The sequence below is a fragment of the Cyprinus carpio genome, chromosome A16 (genome assembly GCF_018340385.1).
Source record: "Cyprinus carpio isolate SPL01 chromosome A16, ASM1834038v1, whole genome shotgun sequence".
NCBI classification, from domain to species: Eukaryota; Metazoa; Chordata; class Actinopteri; order Cypriniformes; family Cyprinidae; genus Cyprinus; species Cyprinus carpio.
The window spans coordinates 15570705-15596361 of record NC_056587.1 but is presented as its reverse complement, the minus strand read 5'-3'; the positions used below and the strand labels follow the sequence as shown (position 1 = coordinate 15596361).

The 25657-nt window shown below is 36.5% G+C and overlaps 1 protein-coding gene across 9 annotated transcripts in view; it reads left to right on the top strand.

Moving 5' to 3' along the window:
• Positions 1 to 25657, top strand: part of LOC109105022 (adhesion G protein-coupled receptor B1-like) — an 83130-nt gene that overhangs the window by 29261 nt on the left and 28212 nt on the right. For 3 of the 9 annotated variants that reach the window (XM_042772924.1, XM_042772929.1, XM_042772927.1), the window contains exons 3-17: positions 7762 to 7920; positions 8149 to 8223; positions 8687 to 8791; positions 10095 to 10262; positions 11054 to 11233; positions 11592 to 11921; positions 12551 to 12652; positions 12840 to 12946; positions 13050 to 13244; positions 13323 to 13391; positions 13842 to 13950; positions 14965 to 15108; positions 17346 to 17421; positions 18399 to 18501; positions 19347 to 19390. In XM_042772924.1, coding sequence (XP_042628858.1) covers positions 7762 to 7920; positions 8149 to 8223; positions 8687 to 8791; positions 10095 to 10262; positions 11054 to 11233; positions 11592 to 11921; positions 12551 to 12652; positions 12840 to 12946; positions 13050 to 13244; positions 13323 to 13391; positions 13842 to 13950; positions 14965 to 15108; positions 17346 to 17421; positions 18399 to 18501; positions 19347 to 19390 — 1966 coding nt within the window. The remainder of the gene's footprint in view (positions 1 to 7761; positions 7921 to 8148; positions 8224 to 8686; positions 8792 to 10094; positions 10263 to 11053; positions 11234 to 11591; positions 11922 to 12550; positions 12653 to 12839; positions 12947 to 13049; positions 13245 to 13322; positions 13392 to 13841; positions 13951 to 14964; positions 15109 to 17345; positions 17422 to 18398; positions 18502 to 19346; positions 19391 to 25657) is intronic. The other 6 variants (XM_042772926.1, XM_042772932.1, XM_042772928.1 and 3 more) reach the window with 5 other exon arrangements.

Sequence of the window (25657 nt, the reverse complement as noted above, 5' to 3'; positions counted from 1 at the left end):
GAGTGGAAGGCACCCATTTACTTTTAAAACTGTTTTTGGCTTGTCAAAGTAAAATTTTTGCATAACAGATGTAATGGCTGCCTATTCAAAGCAAATCTCTCATGCTTGTCATGTGATACACAGCAGCCACAATACCACTGTATAATAGGCTTATGTCCCTACTGAAAAAATAATAATAACAATACAATAAAACCATCACAGAAAATGTTTATGGTTTCCACTACAAATACCATAACAAACATTACAAACCATCAACTTTTAACTCATAAAACCATAAAAAAAAAAAGATTTCAGTAGTGTGTTTTAGGACATATTCCATTAGGATTTATTGGTTTAACAAGGAAGGCAACCAATTACCAGTAGAGGCCAACAGGGTTCATAATAGTTTCCAGTAAAACCAATACAAGTCCCATCATAACCAGTAAAACCATAACAAATTCTGTAATGGTGTCTATTGTTTTTTTTTTGTTTGTTTGTTTGTTTGTTTTTTTCAGCAGGGATTAATATTTTCTTTATTTTTATTCGAAATATCCCCAAAATAAATCATGAAATATCTCGATTCTCAAATATGTGTAAGTAAATGCATTTTGTACCTTTATAGATTATGTTAGTTGATCTATAATTCGCAATGGGCAAATTAGCCTAATAGTGTAATCTATTAACTTTGCATTTACAATCTTTTCACTTAAGAAGCAGATACGTATGGTCATACCATAAAATATTTTTAATACGTCTGACTTTGTATGTAATGTGAATTTAATAAAAACATTGTAAGTGACTAATTAGCCTGTAACACTTTCATTGTACAAAAAAGAGAGCAAAGTGCATTTACATCATCAAAGAACATTTTCACTTCAGTCTAGCGAGTTCAAGCACTCTCAAAAACTCCCATAATAATCTTTAAAGATGTTAACAGTGCGAAATTAATATCTTACTTACATTCGTACATCTGCACTTTTTTGTTTCTGATGAGAGAATTAGCCAGAGAATTCGGCCAGCCAGCGCGTGGTGACAAAACAGCGTGTTTCAGCGGTGACTCCTCTGAACACCTCTGATTGGTCCTTGCATTTCATAAGCTCAACAGAATCGTGTGTGATTGGTTATAATGCGCAGTGGTTTAAAACGTGTGTGTCTCTGGCTCTGTGCCAGCCAGTGAACGCAGATTTGAATATAGCAGCTGGTGATGTTTTACTTTAAATATATATAGTTTACAGGACAAACTGCGCATTTCACCCAAAATTGTTTGGTTTGATGTTATTCCAAATTTACGGGGGCCATGCTTGTTGACACCAACTTATTGGTTACCAGCATTCTTTATTTTTTTTTTAATTTAATTTTTTGGGTGGACTATCCCCTTAATATTTAAAGAACAAGAATGATCAAAATGCTGACACAAACATACACACATCTCAGATTGGTGTCTGGCCCTGGGAACGCTTTAAAAATCCTAGGAAACTGCTTTTTAGTGAACACATGCTCCTGCAGATAGACCTGTTTTGTTTGTGAGTGGGTGTATGTGTGTGTCTGTGATAGAGAGCGAAACACAACAGTGCTGTAAAGAGCTCCCCGACCATGATTACCCCCTCTCACATCTCTAGAGTCACATCTAACCCACAGTCCATACAAAATAGAATCTATAAAAGATAGAAAATCTCTTCTAACATGCTGAGATTGACCCAGTGAAAGCAAGCAGGAGACATTGAGAGGGGACCGATGAATGGTTTGATTAGGGGGATTAGGGGTTATTTGTCTGATAAATCCTCATACTTTTGAGAGGCACCACAGATGGGCATGAATGTCTAATGCACCTAAGGCTCTGCAACATACATGTGCCACCAAATTGGTTTCCATAGGAACATTAGATCAGAGTGAGACGCTCAGTAAGAACACTGTCAATTCCCAATCTGAAGACTGTTTTAACCAAGTTTACTAACCATATCTCTTACTCTCTCTCTTCTTCTTCTTAAACCTGTCTAACATATGAAAATGTAAATGCTGAAGTAAAAAAAGAAAAAAGAAAAGACTTGTTTACTAGACATTCAGTCTCTGATATTCAATGAGTGGAGCATTCAGAAGTAGCTTCAGGTGTTCATCACTTTATATTATTTTATTTATGTAATTTAATATATAAATAAAATAAAAATTAAAAATTGTATAAAAATGAAAAAAAAAAAAAAAAAACATTTTATATGCATAAATACATGTAAAGAGAAATAAAAGATTATTTCAGTTTTGAAGTCACAAGCCAGAAATGAGCTTGCTTTGCAATGGTCAAAAGTTCAATTTATAACAAATTAAATTCATAGTAAGCCATTTATGATATTTAAACAACTATTTTATTTTATAGTAAGAAGCTGTGCCCCATGTCAAAAATAGAAAAGTGGCATTCATCAACCAAAGGCACATTACATTATACAATTGCAAAGTAGACAGCTCTGATTTAGTTTTGTCATTCACTGTAGTGGTATTCATATTCATTTTGTCAAAAGCCTTTTATGATTTTAGATTGCAACCTTAAATGCCATATACCATAATGGCATGTACTGTGTTTTAGTTGAGATTAAATAGTAGGCTTTGCATTCCATATCATAACATGTCATAACATCTGGCTATGAATACTATCATCGTTAAAAGTCTGCCTGCATTTTTATCAATAGACAGCTGCCAGTTTGGAGAATTCAATTAAACAAACTTGCTGCAATGATAAGGCTTGTTTACTAGATGTACCCACTGAAATTCAGAAAGTAAATCATTCATAAGTAGCATTTTTAAGTAAAACAATTTCTCACAGTTGACTGGTGGAATGATTATGCTATTATTCACTAGGCTATTTGTCTTTCAACCAACCTCAGTATATAGTAAATATATGCAATCTCAGTATCAAAATTGCAATTTCATATGCAGCTTATTTATTATTAAGCAGGGTGCTTTCTTGCTTCTTAGCGTTTAAAATTAGATTAATTATTCCTCTGTAAATGTCTTGGAGTTTCGGAGAGTTTGATGCCATTCTGGGTAGTTCGGCCACAGTGTGATCATCCATTCATCCAAGTGCTGAAAGTGAGGGCGAGATTGCATGTTCACGTATATGTTTATATGTGTTTTCACCTGTGCATTCATGTCCTTTCAGTCTTATGTGCAGATGTTTCTTTGCTGACGATTGATGTGCAAGAGGAAAATAAAAAAAAAGCCTGTTATTTTTCCACTCATCTATGGGCCTGTGAAAAGTGGGAGGCCCATCTGATCCTTTTAGTGAAGGTGTTTTTGATTCGAGTTAGATTTTTCCCCTTTTGTTCCTGCCGAGGAGAGGCATCCATCTTCGGAATTGAAATGTCGACTTCTCTGACCCGCACCTGCAACCAAAGAACATTCAACCAAACCCCTATTCATATCTCTGTCATACTTTTGATCTGTTTATCTACTTGCTCATCAGTAAACAGTGTAGACTCTGAGCTCCTCATCTGACACAGGCTGTAATCCTGTAACGTATGCACTCCGCTGATGAGAAGTCACTGGTTTTGTCATTGTGTGACTATTGAAAGACAAAGCAGAAGTAGTGATCAGCACTAAACAGGAATCACAATCACCAGGATGAACTAATGAGATAGTAAAAGACCCAGGCCCAGTGATCGATAATGGGCCAAAGAGAGAGAATGGGACAAATTTCACCAGAGAAGAAGCAAGAGAACAAACTGTTTAATTGTGTTATACTTGTTTTGTGTAAGTTCCCAAATACACTAAGAGCCTTGGATGATACGGAGTTGCTGTTTTTGTGAAATTAAAAAATATTATTTTTTATTGAGATTAATAGATATATAATCACATCAGGCTCTGAAAAGTAGCGTCACCAACTTCCGCCTTCATTTTTGTCAATGAATAGTTGCCTATTTTAAGAAATCAATTAGACTACTTGCTGCAGCATTTAATTATCATTTGGCATTTGTGTCTTATTGGTTGGAAATAATGGTCCAATCACTGCATACTGTTTTTCTAGAAACCACATTGAATTTGGAATGTTGTTGGATGACAAAAAAAAACAAAAAAAAACAGAATTTTGATTAACGTAATAATGATTCTAATGTAATGATAAATTCTTTATCCATAAATATAAGTGTATGGAGACAAAACATTATTTCACTGTATTAAAAAGAAAAAAGGTTTTGTTTGTAACCAATATTTATCATTGAAATATATGAAGAGCAAACATGCCTGCAAATTTGCTGGGATGATAACAGACTAAGGCATTGTTAGATGAATGAAAAGTCCCCCCTTTGTTCAATTGCACATTTTCCCCCCAATTTTATTGGTGTCCCTAGCTGTCACAACGCCCAGTCATGAAGTGTTTTGTCATGTTTTTTTTTTTTTTTTTTTTTTTTTGCTGTTGTTGTTGTTTTGTTTTTGCCTCACTTGCTGCCTTTATTTTGTATTGTTAAAATACATGGGTAGGAAATTTGTGGTCTTTTAATTAAGAGTTGATTTGTGTGGGCCATTTTGAGTACTGTGGCGCAAAAGAAGAAAGATTATGCGACGTGGCAAGGGTGCAAACCTAAGTTATATTTCCCGCCCCTGGAGTGAGGTTAATCAATCAGATGTGTAAACACAGCTGTTCAAATATTTTTTCTAAGCAGGATACTGACAGCAGAAATGCACACACACACACAGAGAGAACAGTGGATTAGACCTGTGAGCTTCAGCCATCAGAGGTACAGATGGAGACAGACAGAGAGAAAAAAGTGTGAGATGGATAGCTCATTTTATTTTCCAGAAATTAATTTAATTCCTACATCAATAAGAAAATACATTTTAAAGAACCTTTAAAAAAAAAGATATCAGACAACATTGTTTTTATTATTATTATTATTATTATTATTATTATTATTATTATTCCTCTTCTTTTTCTTTTTATTTTTCAACCTTTTGCTTTTTTTGCTTGCACACTCATTTGTTGCCGACATGGATGCCAATGACTAGTAGCATCCTCTGGGTGTCAGCACTTCCCATGTTTCGTATTCCGTCACTTACCCATGGCCTGTGTTTTAATGCACATAAGCAACCAGAAAACAATGCATGAAGTCGAATGTAGGGTGTTAATTAGAATTACCGACTGGCCTTGGTTTCATAGCAGATACGCAATGGGCAGTGGCAGCTGAGATTATGGTGAGATCTTGTATTGATTAATTCAGATCACTGTCACTTGAGCTGTTATAAGACCTTCTGCTCACCATTTGAGGGAAAGTGAAGGTCACTTTGAGACTCTCGTAAGCCAAGACGATATTTACTAATGGGCAGAATGATGAACATCCACACACTGAAAAGCAGGTGTGTGCTGCAGCTGCAATCTGAAAAAAGGGCAAAAAGAGAGAATGATAGAGGAAGGGCTGACAAATAGAAAGAAACATCTGAGCAGAGGACGAATATGAGAGTTTGAAGATGATAGAGCGTCCTCTGCAAAGAGTCTGGATGTAAGGGAGCTATCACCGAACAAGAGAAGCACTAAATTATTGAAAGCATAATAAAATGTCCTTGGGGACAGAGAAAGAAAACACTACATTATTCTGCCCCCATTTTTCTCCTTCAGCCCATGATTATTGAGCCAAAAAAAGGTCATATTCTCCCATAGTTATTCACAGAGAGAGAAAATCTTATCTCCAAATGGAGTATTATTTTTTCCAATCTGGACTTTTTTTTTCTTTCTTATTCGCTTTTCTAAAGATTGTTTGCCTTACAAATATTCCTACTCTACTTATTTCAGCCTTTTTAACTTTTCCTTACTCGCATTTGTTTTAATTAAGGTTGAAGTCATTCAGCACAGAAGCTGAGAAGCTTATTTAAGACTGATTTTTACCACTTACAGTCCCCCGTGGAGCAGAGATTGGTTATACATGCTGTTTATGCCATGTGCGATTGGTTGATGAGGCCATCTGACTTGAAGCGTGATTGGTGGATGGGATTAATCAGGGCAGCGCGCTGAGAGCCGTCCCGGTTCATTTCGCATGCGATTGTCACTACTGTGCAAGGAGGACATTTGATTGTATATTCAAGGTGGAGGCATTGAAGATTAGAATCCGGTTTGTTTTATCAGGTGAATGTGTCTCACACAACATGCAGCAAAGCCAATCTCAGCACCAAGTAAACAATTTGCCATTAATCGCTCATCCTGCTCAAACAAATAAATATTGATTCTGCTTTCCAGCACTTGGTAGCCGGCAGATTTGTATCAGCGCTGCAAAAAAAGGCATAAATTGTTTTTATATTTGGCCTTTTTGTGGCATAATGTATTAACTCTGCTTAGCATGAGGGATGCTTTGAATGTAACAGTCGGAAGGGTTCAGCAGTTGTTAGGGTCAATGATGTCATGTTCTTTTTATATGGGTTTATTAAGGTATTCAAAAATGTCTTAAATATACAATTCATACACTTTATTAATTTTATTCATCCGTAACTTAAATGCAGCATTTTTATGATGAACATGCTTTTAATTTCTGAGATAAAAAAATGTTTGGTGTTTAAGTTAAATTGTATGTGCATGTCACCTGCTTTCATCTGCTACTTTTAAAAAATCTAAAAAAAATAATAATAATAAAAAAAAAGCTGTAAATAAAAAATATTTGAGTCCCTTTTAAGGAATGTTATTTTGGTCCTTATTTTTCAAAATATCATGTTTAATTCAATTTGTAATTTAAACTCAATATTTCTATGTAATTATTTGTGAAATTTACTAGCAATTTCTGAGTGGACTGTTTCAAAGTAAATCCTACACCTTTTTTTTCAGTGTATAAATTCAATTAATATAAATTCAATTAATATTCTATTAATGAATTCTACAAAGGCTATAAATTCTTACCGAATGTTAAACATAGATTTTGGTATAATATTTTATTATAATTTGTTTAAAATGGTATAAACTTGATGATATTCATAATCCTAAAGTCCATGGTAATTGTAATTTTAAAAAATTATGCTGCTAAACTACAGTGAGTATAGAAATGAATCACACCCCTTTAAAATAATCACATTTTATTGCTTTGCAACCAGAAATGAAGACGGACACGTTTTTGTTTTATCCAGCTTTATAACTTATATTCAGTTTTTGTATTATAATTTTTTTTCTCTGACATGTTGGTGTTATATCTTTCACTTGGATGTACCAAGACTTGGTGCTTCTTTGATTTTTTTTTTTACTGGTTTGAGCTAAATTTCTTCTCTTATTATCTTTCACATGTAGCTACCATTGACCCCATTACATTGGCCATCTTTACATTGTCTGTATGGACCCTCCCCATGTAATATATGCTAAAATCTTTTGATAGACATTTTAAATATAAGCTGTATCCTATTCTTTCTCACTTTCATTTTAGTTCTCACTTTCCGGGTAGAGCTGCACTGAGTGTAGAATTACATACCCTCCCTCGTACAATTGATTTGTGAGTAATTAAAAATGTCTGCAGCTGGACGTGGTCCAGCTTCATGTTCTATTCATGCAGATTAATACATATTTGTCGGGGCCTCCGGGATCAGACAGGCAGCAATGTCTGCTATTAAACATTCATGAGGGAGCAGAACACAGGGACTCATATCCTACTGATATTTATGGGTCCATTTCTACATCTTAGTGCCATCATAATGGATTATGAAATCAGAACATTATTGCTTAGCAGGGATGGAAATTTAATTTGTGTCACAAAAATTTATTAATAAATGGCTTTTTCTTGGGAATTACACTCACACGGACTGTGAATGCGTATATGTGTGGGTTTAATACAGGTGGCTGGAGTGGGTGGGGCAACTGGGCAGAGTGCAGCAGTGAATGTGGAGGTGGAGTCCAGACGCGTACACGCACCTGTCAATCACCACCTGAGGAGGCGTACTTGTGCGAGGGTGTTCTGGAAGAAGGCCGTCCCTGCAATGCTCAGCCATGCATCGGTAAGTTGTGTTCTAGGCACATGCACGTTTGCACGTGACCATTTACACATCCACTTCTTCTCTAGCTTTCTCTCTCTATCACTGTCTGACAACTTATTCTTTTTACATTTTTTCACATTTCACCTCAAAATAAGATGTTCTGCTTCTTGTGTGACAAAATGATAATAATGATACTGATAGACTTATAATAGAATGAGCATTTTTGTGTGCTTTTCATTGGACCCATAGGCTACAGGCAGTATTCCTCTAAAGGCAAGGGTTTAAGTCCAGTGAAATACAAAGGAATGCAAGAGGCCATGCTTGGTAAGGGCGTCACTGACCAAATCAGTTTGAATGTGACTGTAGTGAGTAGATCTTCACTCAGTTTGGATGGAGGCCATGAGTAAATAACCCACTCCATGGTCAAGGCCATCGGCTGCAGATGCCTTCACGTCTAATGTCTGTGTCTCAGTTCCGCATGGTCTGCTTATTTTTTCATCCGCCATCCACTGCTCGTTCCATCTTGCCCTCTTTATGCACACTTCCTCACATTTTTCGTTGTTGAAAGCACACGTTTTGAGGTCACGCAAACCCAGAAGTGTCTAAACTCTCACAGAGTTGCGCGTTCGCATGGAGAGTATCAAACCAAACACAGGTTCACTTCTTCTTAGCTATGTAACTTCACACAAAATCCCAAGCATGGCTGATGCTGGTCTAGATGTTCAGGTCGCACAGCACTGCCTGATCAGAATTCGACTGTAGTTGCTAACCCCACCCCATCCTGCAGGCAGAGGCCGACTTGGCACTCGTAGCCAATCCCTGCGCTCGGTGGACAGCCGTAAACGAGAGGACTCTGATAAGACCCGCAGCGGACAGCAGTCATCCCAAACAGGTAAGAAGACAGGTGGCATCAGCTTCCTCTGCAGCTTGGGGTCACACACACACACACATATACATACTTGCAACCGTTTCACTCACTAGTCCACATACAGGGAAATAGACTGGATGCGTATGTGGCTATGGCCTTGTTTTTTTATGCTCCTGTCAATGTGATTTATGTTTTGTTTGTCTTTGTCATGTTTATTATGGCATGGTTCATGGAGGAACATCGAAATATCCACAAATCATGGACACCATTGCTTACAAGGAAGTTTAAAGCATTTTGAAAGGGTCGTAACCCCTTATAATGAAAAAAACAAGAACAAGACACACCTTACTTGGGGTGGTGATGTATGATTTGCATGCTTCAATATAGAATACATATTGGACTAATATGTAATCCCTAGTATTTTGTCTTTTCTTTGTGAGTATACTGCATGAATGTCTTTCATTTTTCCAGTTACAACGATGAGCCTGTCACTTCAAAATAAATACTATTTTCTTCTATTTCATTCCAATGTGCTACAAATCAGTAAATACATAAACAGAGGCTGGGGCTTCATATTCAAATTGTATACCAAAAAAAATATATATATTTTACCCATTTGTATTTTACTTTTGGAAGCAGCATTAACAATACACGATTTTATGCACATTTCAAAACTAAATGGTGCACACAAAAAATTGTGTACTTATTCTTTCGGAGATAAAATAAAACACTCATGTATACATATTATTAAGTATGCTTATGCAGGATTTTAGTATAAAAACTTAAACGTTTATTACCCCTAATGTTTTCAGATTAAGGTTAAATTGTTCCCTCCTTATCATATTTTATTGTGACATTCAATATTGTTCTGTTGGACATTCTTTATTCGCCATTTCGTTCCACCTGATGGTTATGATAGCCTACTGTAACTCTTTCCATTGGTCAGCCTAGATAGCCCATATTATCTATTAGACTGTCAAGACAACCAAGTGCTTCCTATTGGACATTTAATATGTTCCCATAATTTTGGGATTACAACATGATTCCTTGTCTTTCCCAGTTGCTCAGATATTAAAGTCTGATCTATTGGGCAGCCTTGTGAAATCCTTGTATAGATGGCTGACTTACATATCCCAAAACTGAAAGCATGAACTTCTATTACGAGTAAATGCTAAGGATATGGATTCAGCAATGAAATTATTTAAGATTTCCCTGTTAAATAAAGTGGCTAATCCCGCATGCTAATTAGTTTTGGCCCTTTTCCTACCCTTTCCTCTGCTCCCTACCCCATCCCATCCCCCTCCCCACTTCCTCCCATCCCTCTCAGTGGATCCTCCGTCGGGTGGGGAGTGGTCTGCGTGGAGTGCGTGTTCGACCACGTGCGGTGAGGGCTGGCAGAGCCGCACACGCTTGTGTGTCTCCGTGCCGTACAGCACGCAGTGCAGTGGGCCGCTGCGTGAACAGAGACCCTGCAATAACACTATTGTGTGTCCAGGTAAGGACATCCCACCTCAGGCCTCTCCTCACCCCCACCTTCTTCCTTATCCACTTCCCGTCACCAATCCCACCTCCACTAAGGTCCATTAGCTTTGCCCACTCACCCTTCAACCGCTGCCCACGTGAGGCTAGGCTTCCTGGGCTTCCATGTACGGCTACTCCCCTCTCAACCCGGGATGCTGGAGAGCCGTGGTAAGATGTTAATGGGTTTAAGTGCAGCATTGTCTGCTAACTCCCTTTAGTTCATTTTAGCATCTCAGGGTGCCAGACAAAAGTGTTAATCTAAAAAAAATTAGATAGTGTCTAGACAAGCACAATGTTGTAGTAATGCTAATCACTTTATGCAGAAGAAAACAATGATTTGACTTAAGATTAAGAACTTACAGCCAAAAATTTTACTTTTTGCACACTACTTTACCTGTAATTCTCTGTTCGCACTGACAGCTGTTTTTGCTGTATTGTTGGTAGCTAGCAGTAAAGTCTCTTGGAATGCAAGTCGGTTCATCATATAATGAACAAGATGAACAATGATCAATGCATACTACTCAGTGTGCTCCAATGTCTTCACTCCTATTGGTAGTCTTCCCATTACTTCACCTTTCATTAAACTTTTCTCAAATTTATCTCATCCCAAACAGTCGCTTATGCCTAGGCAACTCCTGTTTAAAATAAATGAATTCAAGTCGTTGCAGGTTGTTGTCAGTGTGAACTGCTCTTTAGTTTTTCCCTGGTGTGTGTGTGTTTGTGTGATGTCGAGGTGCGTTTTTCTCTCTATAAATCATACCCTAGCCGCTCTGATTACAGTACATGGTTCGTGGGATGAGTGGACTCCATGGAGCTTGTGTTCTTCAACGTGCGGCCGTGGGTACAGGGACCGTACCCGCTCCTGCAAGCAGCCGCAGTTCGGAGGAAACCCCTGCGATGGTCCAGAGAAACAGACCAAATTCTGCAACATTGCTGTATGCCCAGGTGATTTTTGGGTCTTTAAATACAGACTGTCTCATACAGATTTAATGACTTTCATCATGAAGCACAATTAAAGCCTAATGTGAGGCACTGTAGAGAAGGAGATTGAAAGGAACCTTTGTGAAGTTCACAGCAAATGATGGTGATTAATAGAGGCTTTAAATCACTGCGGATTGGACTGAAGTTTAGCGACCCAAAGCTCTTTTCTCTTTCCCTGTCAATATATCTTCCAATAATGTCCGTTTATCATGCTCCACTTTCAGTTCCTTTTTTTGTCAACCTAATGTTGCTTTGTATCCTCTATCCTCAATTTTAGAAAATTCTTCAGTTTCTGCTTATAACTTTGTCTTTTACTCTATAGTGGATGGCGTGTGGAATGAGTGGTCCAGCTGGAGTTCCTGTTCCTCGTCCTGTTCAAATGGAACAATGCAGCGCACTCGGGAGTGTAACGGGCCCTCTTATGGGGGCCTGGAGTGTCAGGGTGAATGGCGTCAAACAAGAGACTGCTTCCTCCAAGAGTGTCCTGTGGATGGCCAATGGCAACTCTGGAGCTCTTGGGATGGTTGTACCAAAACATGTGGTGGAGGAAGCCAGCAAAGACAGAGGGTGTGTTACGGTCCCTTTTTTGGGGGGGAGCAATGCCCAGGGGACAGAGAGGAAGTTAGACGTTGCAATGAGAAGAGATGTCCAGGTGAGACAATCGCATGGTTGTAGCCAAAAGTCATTCTTTTCAAGGGGTGGGCGATATACTGTAAACTGGTTGAAATTTTCAATTACCATCTCAATCGCTCAAACTTTAGAGAGATTTTAAACCACTATATCACTTTTGCAAAATACAAAAGAGGTCTCAGTTTGATAGTTGTGCACTGTTTTGACAGGTGGTTTTATTTCTGAAAGACGTTTTAATTAAATGCTTGTCTTAAGTTGGAACATTAGATCCTTGTATTAGGTCTTAAAGTGACAGCAGCCTAATATACCTGCTTCTTGTCTTCAGTAAGCCTGAGAACCTTTTTCTTGTATTAGTTAGGCTAGTATTGGTTTTTGCTTTGTCACTGAAATAATAAAAAATTGTGACATTTTTAACTGCATCTAAAATGTTGCCATTGTAACAACCTTATTTGCAGCAAAAATAACAATTGTTATATACACTGTTATCATGAAACACAATTACTCATTTTGGTCATATTGCCCACCCCTGTTCTCTACTGTTTATAGACTTCAGAAGAATTATGTTGTAATTCTTTACCTTACTTGTTTCTTTGATCACATTTTGTGGGATTGTCCAGTTTTTGTGGTTTTTACTTCTTTGGTTTTATGCAGAGCCGCATGAAATCTGTGACGAGGAGAATTTCTCTAATGTGGTGTGGAAGAAAACTCCTGCAGGGGACACTGCAGCTGTCCGCTGCCCTCCGAATGCTGTAGGTAAGATATGACTCATGGAAACACTCATCCTAAACATTCATTACCCTCAAAGCTATACTGAGACATTTTCAGGACCATGGACAGCTCCAAAAGCCTGGTTTAAAGAAAACCAACAAACATGCAGTATACAGTTTTTAACCAATCCTTGTTCGAAATCTGATAGTGACGACCCATTTCTGTGATGCAGGGCTAATCCTTCGGCGATGTTCATTGGATGATGAGGGCATTGCATACTGGGAGAACCCAACATACATGAAATGCGTCTCAAATGACTACCGAAGTATCCAAACACTGGTAGGTGATCTCCAATCTAAGCTCTAGTTAAGTTAAAACCAATATGGTGCCTGCAAAGCTAAGTTTTTTTGTTGTTGTTGTTCTTGTTTTTTACCTACTCCAGACCAGAGATCACCTGTCCAAGGCTCAACGAGGGCTTGTGGGAGACGGGGTCTCTGAAGTCATGACCAAGCTGAGGGTGACGTCAAGTGATGGAACAAGCTACAGTGGAGACCTTCTGGCTATCATAGATGTACTGAAAAACATGACGGAGATATTTAGGAGGTCCTACTACAGCCCCAGTAATGCAGACATGAGGGTTAGTGAAATGTTAGTTCTAAATAAAAGACCATTTTGACCCTGAATGCCCCTGAATGTCATGTTGTTTTGTTCACAGAATTTTGTGCAGTCAGTGAGTAACTTACTGATGGAGGAAAACAGGGACAGGTGGGAGGAGGCACAACTGGTGAGTCAGCCTTCACTCTCTCTCTCCATTTCTCTGTCGTTCATTGGTTCACTTATTCATTCTTCCACTCATTCATTCATCATTCTCTCATTCCCTCTTTTAATGTCAGCATCTTCTCACTCTCTTTCATTTAGTATTTATGCAAGTTTCAGCTGCTTTTAAAGGTGATTAATTGGCCAATTCTCTTATCTTCGCTCCACATCTTTCTTTCAGCTGTTTGTCTCCTGCTGTTTAGTTAGATCATTAGTTAGTTTACAGTTTATGTCTTAACGCAAGCTTCAGTTTGTATTCTGAAGGAAGGATATAATTAAGCTTGTGCAGCAGCAGCAGCCGTTATTTTTAGAAAAATATATTTATAACAATAATATTTAAAATGCACTTACAGAATCACTTATTGAAAGAAGAACTAACAAATATTTTAACATTAAGCCCTGCTTTTCTTTCTGGCAGCTGGGGCCCAATGTTAAAGAGCTTTTTCGTCTAGTGGAGGACTTTGTGGACGTCATCAGTCTCCGCATGAAGGACTTCCAGGATACTTATGAGGTCACTGACAATCTGGGTCAGTTTACACTGACTTTTAACTTGGTTTACACCCTTGCAATAAAGTCAATCCGAGGGTGACGGTCATCTTCTTAAATGGTTGAATGTTTGTGAAGGCAGTCCCCATATATCTTCATGGGTGATTAACTATGACCCTTTCTTGTAGTTCTAAATGGCTGTCATTGTCGTCTTTTTTTGTGAATGCACTTTTAGTTACAACACTACAAATTCACCAAATAAATATATGAATTTATAAATTAATAAGTAAATTATATACACATACACACACACACACACACACACACATTTTTCCTTTTTAATTAATTGTTTAATTAAAAACACTTTTGGCTTTTGACAGACCAATTGAAATCACCCCCAACTCTATTACTCACTCACACCTTGAAAATGTTCAGACTCTTTAAAAACAGTCCCTGAGCTATGAATGCGTATGTCCCTGATATGCTGCTCACACAGATTTCCAAATATGTATGGCTCTAGGCATTTCTATAGCTTTATTTGAAATATATTTCCTTGCTGTGTCCAAAGAAAAAAAAAATATTTGGTTAGAATAAAAACACAATGTCTGACATCTAAAGCTGAGATTAATTAGTTGGTTTCTTGGTTAGTTTGAAAGTCTTGAAACACAAGCAGTGCAAATTTATGTAGAAATCATAAGTAAAACTAAGGGTATGTAAATTGTTCCATTACATTGATTTGAAAAGTACAAATGGCTTTATGAAAGATTTACACAGATCTATTTTTCGAGTTTCATAAATAAAAATGGGTCTTTTACAAGTTCTGGAAATTCTTTCAGTGATTAAAATGCTGTCGTTATGAAGTGGTACAGAGAATATGGCTGGCAGCAGAAGGCTGGGATCATAAGAGAATGAAAGGTTTTGAGCTGAGAGAGTTTGAATGGGGGAGTCGTCTGACAGCATGACACTTTCTCTAGTTGAGATGTGATCGTTGTGCAGTGAGTCAGGATATTGGTGTTGCCATGGATCTTACAGTTTCCTCTGGATTCTCCCTCCAGTGTTGAGTATTCACAAGCGGCCTGTCGCAGGAAATGCAGATATCACTTTCCCCATGAAGGGGTGGAGGGGGATGGTGGACTGGGCTCGCAACTCTGAGGACAAAGTCAGAGTGGCTAAAAACATCCTGGTCACTGGAAAACCAGGTAAGAAACATAAATTCGCACACAACTATACACATTTTAGTTTAGTTCTTATCATTTTCCAAATGAAAGGGCCGTTCATTCACTCAGAGACACGCAGAACAAGCAGTTTTGCAGTTTAATAATTCCTAATGTTCATGTCACAGTTAGAATTTGACAAATTTTATATCCTTACTTTTGATTTATTATTTCAAAAATTCTAAATTATGTGACCTTCCACACTACACAGTAAATTCCATTCTTATGCCTGGATTCTTTTCATTCCATTACCTTTATTTAATTTCTCCTCTTTGCTGTTTTTTTTTTTTCCTAGGAAAACAGTAGAAAACTGTGTTCGTAACAAATCTTTCTTTGTTTGACGGATTTTATCTCCTTCGCTAGAGAGCTGATTGCTGTAGGCTGTTCAGACGTTACCATGTCCGACGTTACAGGCCATTTAAGATTATCCTACCCCCGCAACTATGCTAATAGAAGAGTTGCTGCTTAATCAGGAGTCACCAGGAGGCAATCAGGCACAATTAGCTTTAATTCCTTTTCCCATTGGGAGATCTGTTGCCATGCCACCAGCGCTGGATTGACAGGCTGTCTAGCTTTGGACACGCTGAGATGAGCTTTTATATTAAAGAAGCTTTAGAATGAGACGAGTGAGAGAGGAATTTGACAGACTGAATCCAATGAAACACATTCTCAGAGAACGAAACACTTTCATTCTTGCAAAGGATCTGGTCTTTGTTAGTCAGTGAATGAAACAAGATTCACTGAGACTAAAAACAGTGACTCATTCAGTGAAGAGGAATGTTTGTTCAGCAGGTCTTACCAATGATATGTGCTTCTGTTGTCCGCACTTGAATGCTATTGGTTCGTGCTATGGTCCGTCATCAAAGTCATCAAAAATTGTGAAGGCATCAAAACTGAAAAGGACACACAAGTCACAAAAAAAAAAAAAAAAAAAAAAAAAAAATCTGTCGGAAAATGAGTCATCCACCTAAATGATTTTTTCACAAACAAAACACCACTATTAAAGTTGGAATGAAATAAAAACTCACACTATTTTGTGAATACATTTCATTTTAAAAAATGTTTTGACCTTCTTAATGTTTAAATGAAATGTCATAACTGGAACTGAAACGACAGACTTCTCTCCAGGGATGTACGCAGGATTTCATTCAGTCCACCCCTGCAAGCTCACCTTCATCCGCCTCCACTTTTGAGTGAATCACACACATCTCAACATCCAGTCATCAACCGATCCATAGAACTATGCCCTTCATTTTTTCTTTATCAATAATCCTTTACACTTGGTTGTGCGTCACAATACAGAAGAAAATATCCCGTTAATATGTCCATCTCATTGCCACTTTAAATTGATACAACTTAAAAAGGTTACTTAAGTTAATCTAAATGAGTAACTGTTAATGCTATGGGTAATTGTAGTTCATGTCATGATAAATTAAAAATGATTACAATTAAAAATTGTAAAAAAAAAAAAAAAAAAAAAAAAACATTTTAATTTTCTTGGTCTTAGGTTCTATTATCTTAAATCCATACAGGACACTTAATATATGTATAAATTTAATTTTTTTTTTAGTTGCTTTGTTTATGGTGTTTGGACTTAAAATATTAACAAACAAAAAATTGTTTCTTTTAATGTTACAAACTTTTTTTTTTAACAATGTCCATTCCTCTAGTACCTTGTGTTGTCCATAAATGCCCTCTCAGGTCTCATCTGTTCACATTATCATGGGTGTGGCATATTAGTAGGGGTGGGCAAACAGAAACCCGATTACCCTGAGGGAGCTTGAAACTGTCACACCCCCAGCCCTGGTCCCCCTCCATCAGTCTGTGTTCTTGCCCATGGGACCTCAGCTGCAGCCTTGGAGCTGTGACCTCTGCCCACCGCCTGGCACTCCCCTACAGACTTTCACTTTTTCTCTCCCTTAAAGCGCATGCCAGTCTGCCACGTTTTGGCATGATTTAGAGCGATATAGCTAGTGTGTGTGTATTGTTTCAGGAGGTTCTGCTGACAGTGATGCAGTGTGAGTGTGACAGAGGCTGGACTGCTGCTCTTTCCCCTCACTTACAGTTACAATAAAGGGTTTGATTACGAATCAATCAAGTGTGTATCTTAGTGACCTCTTATAGCATTTCTTTTCTCCATCCCTTTGCTCTATGACTGTTTATTTAACAGAAACTGATGTGATACTGTACATCTCTTATATGCATGTGTGTTTGTGTTATAGATGAAGATGACACCTCAGCATTTGTGACTGGCATTGTACTGTACAGAAACTTGGGCAGTATTCTCTCTCTACAGAGGTGAGACTTTGCTTTTATTTTTTTGTTGAGACTTTGTGCTTTTCAAGGTGGATTATCTTTCTATTGTTTTCTTTCTCAGGTTTTAGCATTATTTTAGCTAAAGTAGTGACATTTTTCACACCACTGTTGTCAGAGTTTATATTTTATTTATCTTGGCAAACATTTCAAGACATTCCCCATGCAATCAGGTAGAAGCTATACATGTATGTCTATTACCTTCATAGGTTTCTGTACCAAGATGGTCATCAAGTAAACTAATAATACTATTACAAGGAATGGTGTGTTTTCTTTTATATTTGTGTTTGTATGATATTTTTCCCCATTTAGGAGACCACTTCAAATTCCCTTTAAAGCAGTAGTTTACCCAAAAATGAAAATCATTTACTGTCATCATTTACTCATTTTCATGTCACTCCAAAACTTTTGACTTTTCTTTCTTCTGCAGAACACAAAAGAGGATATTTTGAAGATATATTGATGTTGGTAACATTCTTCAAAGCTTCCTTTATATGGACAAACAAAACACTAAGACATTTTTTAAAATATTTTTTATGATCTATAGAAGAAAGTAAGTTGTAAAGGTTTGGAATGACATGATGGTGAGTAAAAGATGACAACAGTTTCATTTTTGGCTGAACTGTTCTGTTAAAGGGACTTTGCACACTCTCCAAGAGGAAAAAGAATAACAAGAATCTTTTCTTTCAATTCCTGGACTGTGGTTATTTTGAAACTGATATCTGATGACACAAAAAGTGGCAAAGAAGACTGCTGTGTGTGTGGGTAGATGAATGTGCATATACTCAATGAGCAAATGACATGCACATTTACCAGAGCACAACGTGAAGTGTCTCATGAAGTCCTGTTCTCTGTGTCACATGGAAACATTGCAGCTTCTTTGAAGGCCATGACCTCCTCTCTTCTTCTCCCTTCTGTTTAGTTTGCAGTCCTCCTCATGTTTTCTCTCTGTATTTTCACAGAAATAGCACAGTGCTGAACTCCAAGGTGATCTCTGTGACAATCAAACCCACTCCCAGCTCCCTTTCAACGCCACTAGAGATTGAGTTCTCACACCTTTACAATGTAAGTCAGTTTGCCCTTTAAACCAATTTGTTGCATCAAACAGGATGTCTTTTTCCAATATTATTCAAATTATGGCTATGTCACTCAAACATTAATTCATTTTTTAATTTGAAAATGCTTTATTAAAAAGCATTCATTCTAATTTTAAAGAATATATTATAATATATTTAGTGTATTATTTTTAATTGTTTTATTGTTACTTTTAATTTGATTTAAGAGTATTTTAAAAATTTTTTACTTTATTTTAATTTAATTTTAATTATTTTTTTCCTGATTTTAAGAGCCTTTTACCAAAATTTCAGTATTTTTATTTTCATTTAAGGTGTGTTTCTATTTTTTTAATTAATTTAATTCGAATTTTATTATTATTATTCCATTAATTATTTTTAATTAATTTAGTATTTATGTATACATCTTTATTTTTATTACTATTACTATTACTATTATAAATGTCAGTACCCCCAAAACACCCCCCACTACCCCAACACAAAAAATTTAAAAAGTTTGTTTAAACTTAATTGACTGTTGGCAAATCCAAGACTATAACTCTTTTGCAAAAAAATAAAATAAAACAAAAAAGGTTAACATCACTTTTTACTATCACACACAGCATCAAAAAACACTTGAAAAGCCGACTTAAAAGCTGATGGCTATAATCAGATCTATATTCCAGGATATGAAAAAAAAATGTTTTTAATGAAAAATGATGTGAAGAAGTTAAATATTTTTTAAGATTTCAGGTAGTCAAAAGTGTCGCTAATTGAAGAATTACTGATACATATTTGCAAGGCAAAATCACAAGGTGACATCCTCCTTTGCCTCTCGCCCTCTTACTCTCTCCACAGGGTACTACAAATCAAACCTGCATTTCCTGGGATGAGAATGACAGGTGAGAAGCTGTTTATTGATTTAAATCTGTTTTTTGCTGTCTGCTGAGTTTTTGCGGGGAATCTTTAGTCACACAGTAGGGTGTATTGTCCAAGGCTTATGGAGAGGTGTGCTGATAAAGGGTTAGAGACAACATGCTGTAGTATGTTAAAACATTGATGGAACATCGGTGACATGAGATGTTGAATCCTGCACATAGCTGCCTTGATCTTCACTTGACCCTGCACTTTGACACAGGATGATTGTTGCATGCCACATTCCTTCTGTACTTGTTTAAACACATCACACCACAGCAATTATGGAAAACACACTTCCAATTTAAGCAGAGAAGAGACACACAAAGCAGGCTATAATGAAAAGCAGTTAGAAAGAGACGAGAAGGTTCTGGTTGCAGACATGTACTCTCTGTAGAACAATGTAATTAAGTTACAAGGATAATGTTGTATAAGTGTTTTAGCACATTACAGTTTTTCTGAATTGCTAAAACACTAAACCCCAATCACTGAAACAAATTCTCACTAGCTTAAACCAATTTGTGGAATAAAGCACTCTCTCTGCTAAACCTTAAACACGTTCAGACAGGTAGGTTCTATTTGCAAATCTAATGCACTCTTTTTGCAAAACTCTAAACACATTCTCATTCACTTAAACATTTATCACACTGTGATGCATTTGTGCTGCAAAATGCTAAACACTAGCGGCAAAAGTTGAACACAACTAAAGCACAGTCGTCATCGATTACACACAACAATTCAAAATTGTTCACACTTGTTTCTAGTTTCTAATGATGTGATCAAACCAACTGTACAAAATATGAGCCAGTTCAGAGCACGCAAGTGGCACAGGTGACTGAATGATGATACGAACAAGATGGAAACAATATGAGAAGGAGAGGAGGAAGAATACATGTAAGAAGTGAAAGATGAGGAGGAAGAGGATGAGCAGAGAAAGAGTAAGGTATAGAGAGTGTTATCAAGGCTGGATCTTTTTCTCTTTGTCTAGCAAAAAAGACAACATTACTTGTGATGTGGACAAAGTCCTTGGGCCGGACTCAAGCACAAAGACATGATGCTGGGACAGAATGAAACTGTCACTGACCCTGATTTTACAATCGCACAACTTACTGTACAGTATTTGATTGTACTGTAACATGCTATTCATTTAGAGTTTTATTTGACCTTTTAGGCCTTTGCAGTTGGACTGCAGTATTTTTGCAGTATCCAAATATATACAAACATTCAATTTATTCAATATTCAGCACAATACTATTCTTGCAGTACATGCAGTAGGCCTATACAATATTTTCACGTTACTCAGTTGCAATTATTATACTTTTTTACATAATTGCAAAACTGTTTACGCAATACAATATACTTGTTTCTGTAATGTTCTGGATGCATTGTTTTCCATTTTTCTCTGTAGTGTCTAACGAATGCTCTGTAGTGTTTATTTTATTGATTTGTGTGTGTGATCTGAGAGCACCGTTTGATTTTGAGTACAGGTGAAATGGTTTTGCAGTGATTGTTTGATTTTGATGAAAGAGTCAGAGGTTTTATGAATTTAGTTTGAGTATTTGGATTTGTGTTTAAGGTTTTGAGAAAATGAGTGACGGTTTCAAGAAATGTTTTTAGCAATTTAGAAAAACTGTAACACAAGGTACTTTGGTGGTTGTAGACATTTTATTTTTCATATTTATGTTGGTTTATATATTCAAGCTGCAACTAGAATTGGTAAAAGCCGAATGTGCATGAATGTTTACACTGATTGCTGTGATACCGGACTTGCATACTGAGATGCAATAAACCAACTGCTTTTGAGGGCCACCAATAGTGTCAGCTTATTTGTAACAAATTTGCAAGCTGCATGTTGATATGATGCCAGCTTGCATTTTTGTATTATCTTGGTACTTTACAAAAAGGCTCAATTTTTTAATCCATTAGGTATCATGAACCAACGATGAACAACACTTTTGGAACATTTATTAATCTAGGATAGTCTATTGTTTGCCATTACTGGACTTTTTAAAAATATATTTATTTTGTAAAATATATAAAAAAAGAAAACTTATTTTAAATTATTTTAACATTTAACAGTTATTGTTTTGCTGTATTTTGACCAAATAAATTAAAAAAGGAACTTAATGTGTGAACTCTTAAAAATCTTAACCGAACCTAAACATTTAAATGCTAGTGGATGGTAATTTATGAACCTTATTATTTTTAGTTTGTATTTAGTATGTATTTTCTGATTGTTTTAAAGAAATAGCAGTTACACAGATGTAGAGTTAATCAAATGTTCCCTTTATGTTTCTATTTTTCATAAAAAAAAAAAAAAAAACATCTTCCTTAAAGCTGCATTCGCATCTCAGGACTATAAAATATAAAGGTTTAAATCTATGAGTAAAGGATTGGCAACTGACATTCAAATGGAAATCCATCCTGTCATCTCAATAATCATCTCAATCATCTAGATAAATGCATTCTTAGCCTGTTATCACAAACATGATTGGTACGTTTTTACCAATGCCGAGAAGCATAAGGTAAAGGTAAAGGTAAATCATGACAGTGTCACTCTAAGTGCTTCAGCGGAGGAATTTACATCTGAATTATTATTGTCACATTCAAAATACAAACTAAAGAGTTAAAAATAGGAGAATCATTGTGTATTACCATGAGAATACGTTCAGTTTCATTAGCATACATGAACAGAAACATATTTCTTCTTTTTGCTCTGCAGAGAGAGCAAGCAAATTGAGACTGTGTCTCTGAAGCCAGATTGTATTGAAAGAGATAGACAGACAATCAGACAGATGAGCACCAGAATTGTTGTACTTTAATAAAGAACCGTGGGCCTCCTGGTCATGCTTGTACTTTCACCCCCGACACATCCATCTGCTTGTGCTTTCTTTTGTCTTTTAAAACTACAAAAGACTAGTTTGTGCCCATAGCACTTAATGCAGTGTGGGTGGAACATTTGCATTTAGATGGATACATATAGATATGTTAAAGATATAAAAGATTTCTGTCGTTGCCTTGAGGGGGAACAGACTGAAAACAATAGAATTTTAAAATCCTGTTAAAAAAAATATAGGAAAACAATGTGCAAAACTCACTGATGTTATTATTGGTTATCAGGGCATTGTTGTGCCAGTGCTAAAGTGCTTCATGCGCACTTCATGTGCACTGCAAGAGTGTTTCGTATGGTGCATGTTTTAACATTCAGCAGACAAAAAAAAAAAAATTATACATCCGTTTGCTTAGAAAAGTAATAATATACCAAGCACCATTTATATCAAAAGACAATAATGCAGAGAAATGAGAAGAAAAGGAAAAGGAAAGTGAAGGAGAAGGGTGACACAGAGGAAGGAGGGAGATAAAGGGAGTGTAAGAGAGAGGCTGAGAGACAGGAAGAGAACAGTGAAATGGAATCTGCCTGCATTGAGCGAATGGGAGCCGGGGCTGGTGTGTGTTCGGTGCAAAATTAAAATCCATCTTGGACAGCTGCTATGATTAATGAGTTCATATTTGGGAGAGAAATTGGAATGTGAGGAGGCGTCCTTGTCACTGACTGTCTTTTACTTAACAGCTTTCAAGAGTGTGGGCTTTCTGTTGACTCGCACTTCAATCACACACTAGCGATACAAGCCAGTCATTTTTTTTTTCTGGTGGTTCTTACACGATCATTCTCATTCATGCATCTACTTAAGGCATTTTTCATGCATTTACTGTATATATATATATATAACATCAGCAGCTGTAGGTTGCCAGAATTTACCATAAAAATACATGCACGCAGATACAAAACACTGTTGTAACACATAAGACAATAAAATAATGCAATAAACATTAAGTTAATGAATGTGACATGAAGGCCTAATGTGCATGGCTGATGAGTAAAAACTAAGAGGAAACCATTATTTCAATGAAAACCATCCAATTTGAAGTCAAACATGGAATTCTAGGAATGTCAATTTACTATTTTCTGACTTTTTTTTTCACTTCCATGAATTAACAGTGTTTATTGTAATTATTACATGAATATCTGTTACATTTATTACGGGTTTTCACCGTATAGTAAAGAATTATTATATGAGAATTATTAATGCATTTTTGTTAACTGAAATAAAGATTAAATAAATAAAATATAAATATTGGATGTAAAACTAATTTTACTTAGTTGTCAAGGCAACATTTCTAATTTCCATTTAGTTTAATTTGAAGAACTAAATCTACTACCTGGACATAAAATAAAAACTAAAACAGAAAAAAAAAAAAACTAAATATTAATATTAAAAAAAAAGATATTAAAAATTATAAAAGTGCATAACAAAATTACACCAAAAATGTTACAAAATGAAAACTGAAAGTATAAAAATAAAAGCTAATTCCTAATATTAAATATAGGTGCAAGCAGCAATTAAGGGGCCAAACACAGCAGAAGCAAAATGAGAAGCTAAGCATGGCATGGAGCATCAGTCCAACTGCAACAATAAGTAATTAAAGCTTTTAGGATGATTTAGTCAAAATGGCTGAAAAATCATAAAAATAATATGATTTACTGGTTTATTTACTTATGTTGTGGTCAGTTTGAAGGGACAGTCACACATAAAAAGTTTGCTGTCAAAGTTGCAGCCTAAGTATCAGTTTTGCATCATGCCAACAAATTAATTGATGCGTTATTAGAAAACAGTTTGGTCTATCAAAAAGCTTTTGATAACTTTATGTCGGCATGCTTTGAAGCTGAGTCAAATTTGGTAATAATAGGACCAAAGGTTCAAAAAATAGGTTTTCAAAGAAAATCAAAATGGCGGACAGGAAGTTCGGCTGATTATGGCATAATTGGTCTCAATGTTCTCGGCATGAACCAAGGAATCTAGTACGACCAGTCTCATGACAATAGACAAGAATCATCTAAAGCTATTAGCATTTTTTGAAAATTCATTAGAATTTTTTACCACAAGGTGAGGCTGTCTCAAAACCTTTTGAGAACATTCAGGGCAATGGTGCTGATGGCACATATACACCGTTTAGTAATGATACAACAATTCATTCTTAAAATATTGTATTTTATATCATAACACTGTATTGTAATTAATGGCAATTTCATGTTTTGTTTAATTATAGCATCACCAAGAGGCACAATTCCACCACTTTTTTATGTGTCCTCAGAGTGTTCCCATACATATGTGTGTCAAATTTGAAGTTGTTTAGGAGTTATAGACACATATCTATGAGAACATAAAATATGACCCATTTCCAACCTTGACTGCATATTTTTATTTTTATTTTTTTTGGCCATTTAATAGCCAACGACCTAGGTTTCTGAATTTCCTATGGTGATTTCCTATTGATCAGACTAACGGTTTTGAAGATATTCGCAAAAGTTGTTTAAATACTAAACCACAACGTTGCACAAATCCTGAGACGAAACCGAGCGGCAACCCCCCGCTCTCTCTCATGAAGCCAATAAGGAAGTGACTAAAACTGCAATTCATCGACTGGCCGCTTGAGGCTGGCTGCAAAAGGGAGTCAGTCCCATAGACTCCCCATGTTAAAATGCCCAAATTTACAGCAGAAAAAAACATGTTTACAGCCTGGTTCAAAAAATGATTTTGGTCTATATTGCTAATTTTGCCCTTAATGACAACTGTGAGGGGGTGAATTTTTTTATAACTCATCCGTTTAAATTATATTAAGCCTTAAGGTTCTGCATAATTAAGGGCGTGGCCACTAGAGTGACAGGTGGATTGCCGCTGCTGACACTGCCGTCGCGATAGGTGGGCGTGGCTTCAGCAACCAGCTCCCGCCTTTTTGCCCATTTTCGATTTTCCGGAGAGAGTCGCACGGTGACGTGCTTCAAAGATGGCGATGGCCCGCTCTGCACACTTTGTGCTTCAAAACCGCTATTGAGGAGTCTATGGGTGACGTCACGTCATATTCACGTCCATATTTTTTTACAGTCTATGGACGAAACCTACCATTCATAGTATTGTTGGAATCTAAGGAGATGTGACTCCTGTGAAAATAAGTCAACCACATCCAAAGTTATTAACGTGAATATTTGATTTTACCATTAGGTGACGCTGGCTTGAAACTTTGCAGGCTCTTTCAGGGCATTGTGTCGATGACCCATACTGAGTTTCGTAACATTTTGCTAATGTGTTCATAAAATACAGCATTTTAGTACAAAATTGGATATCATTCAACTTGGCATGCAGTACTGAATCTAATGAGACAGATTTTATCATTTTTGCTTTTAGGTTATAAGC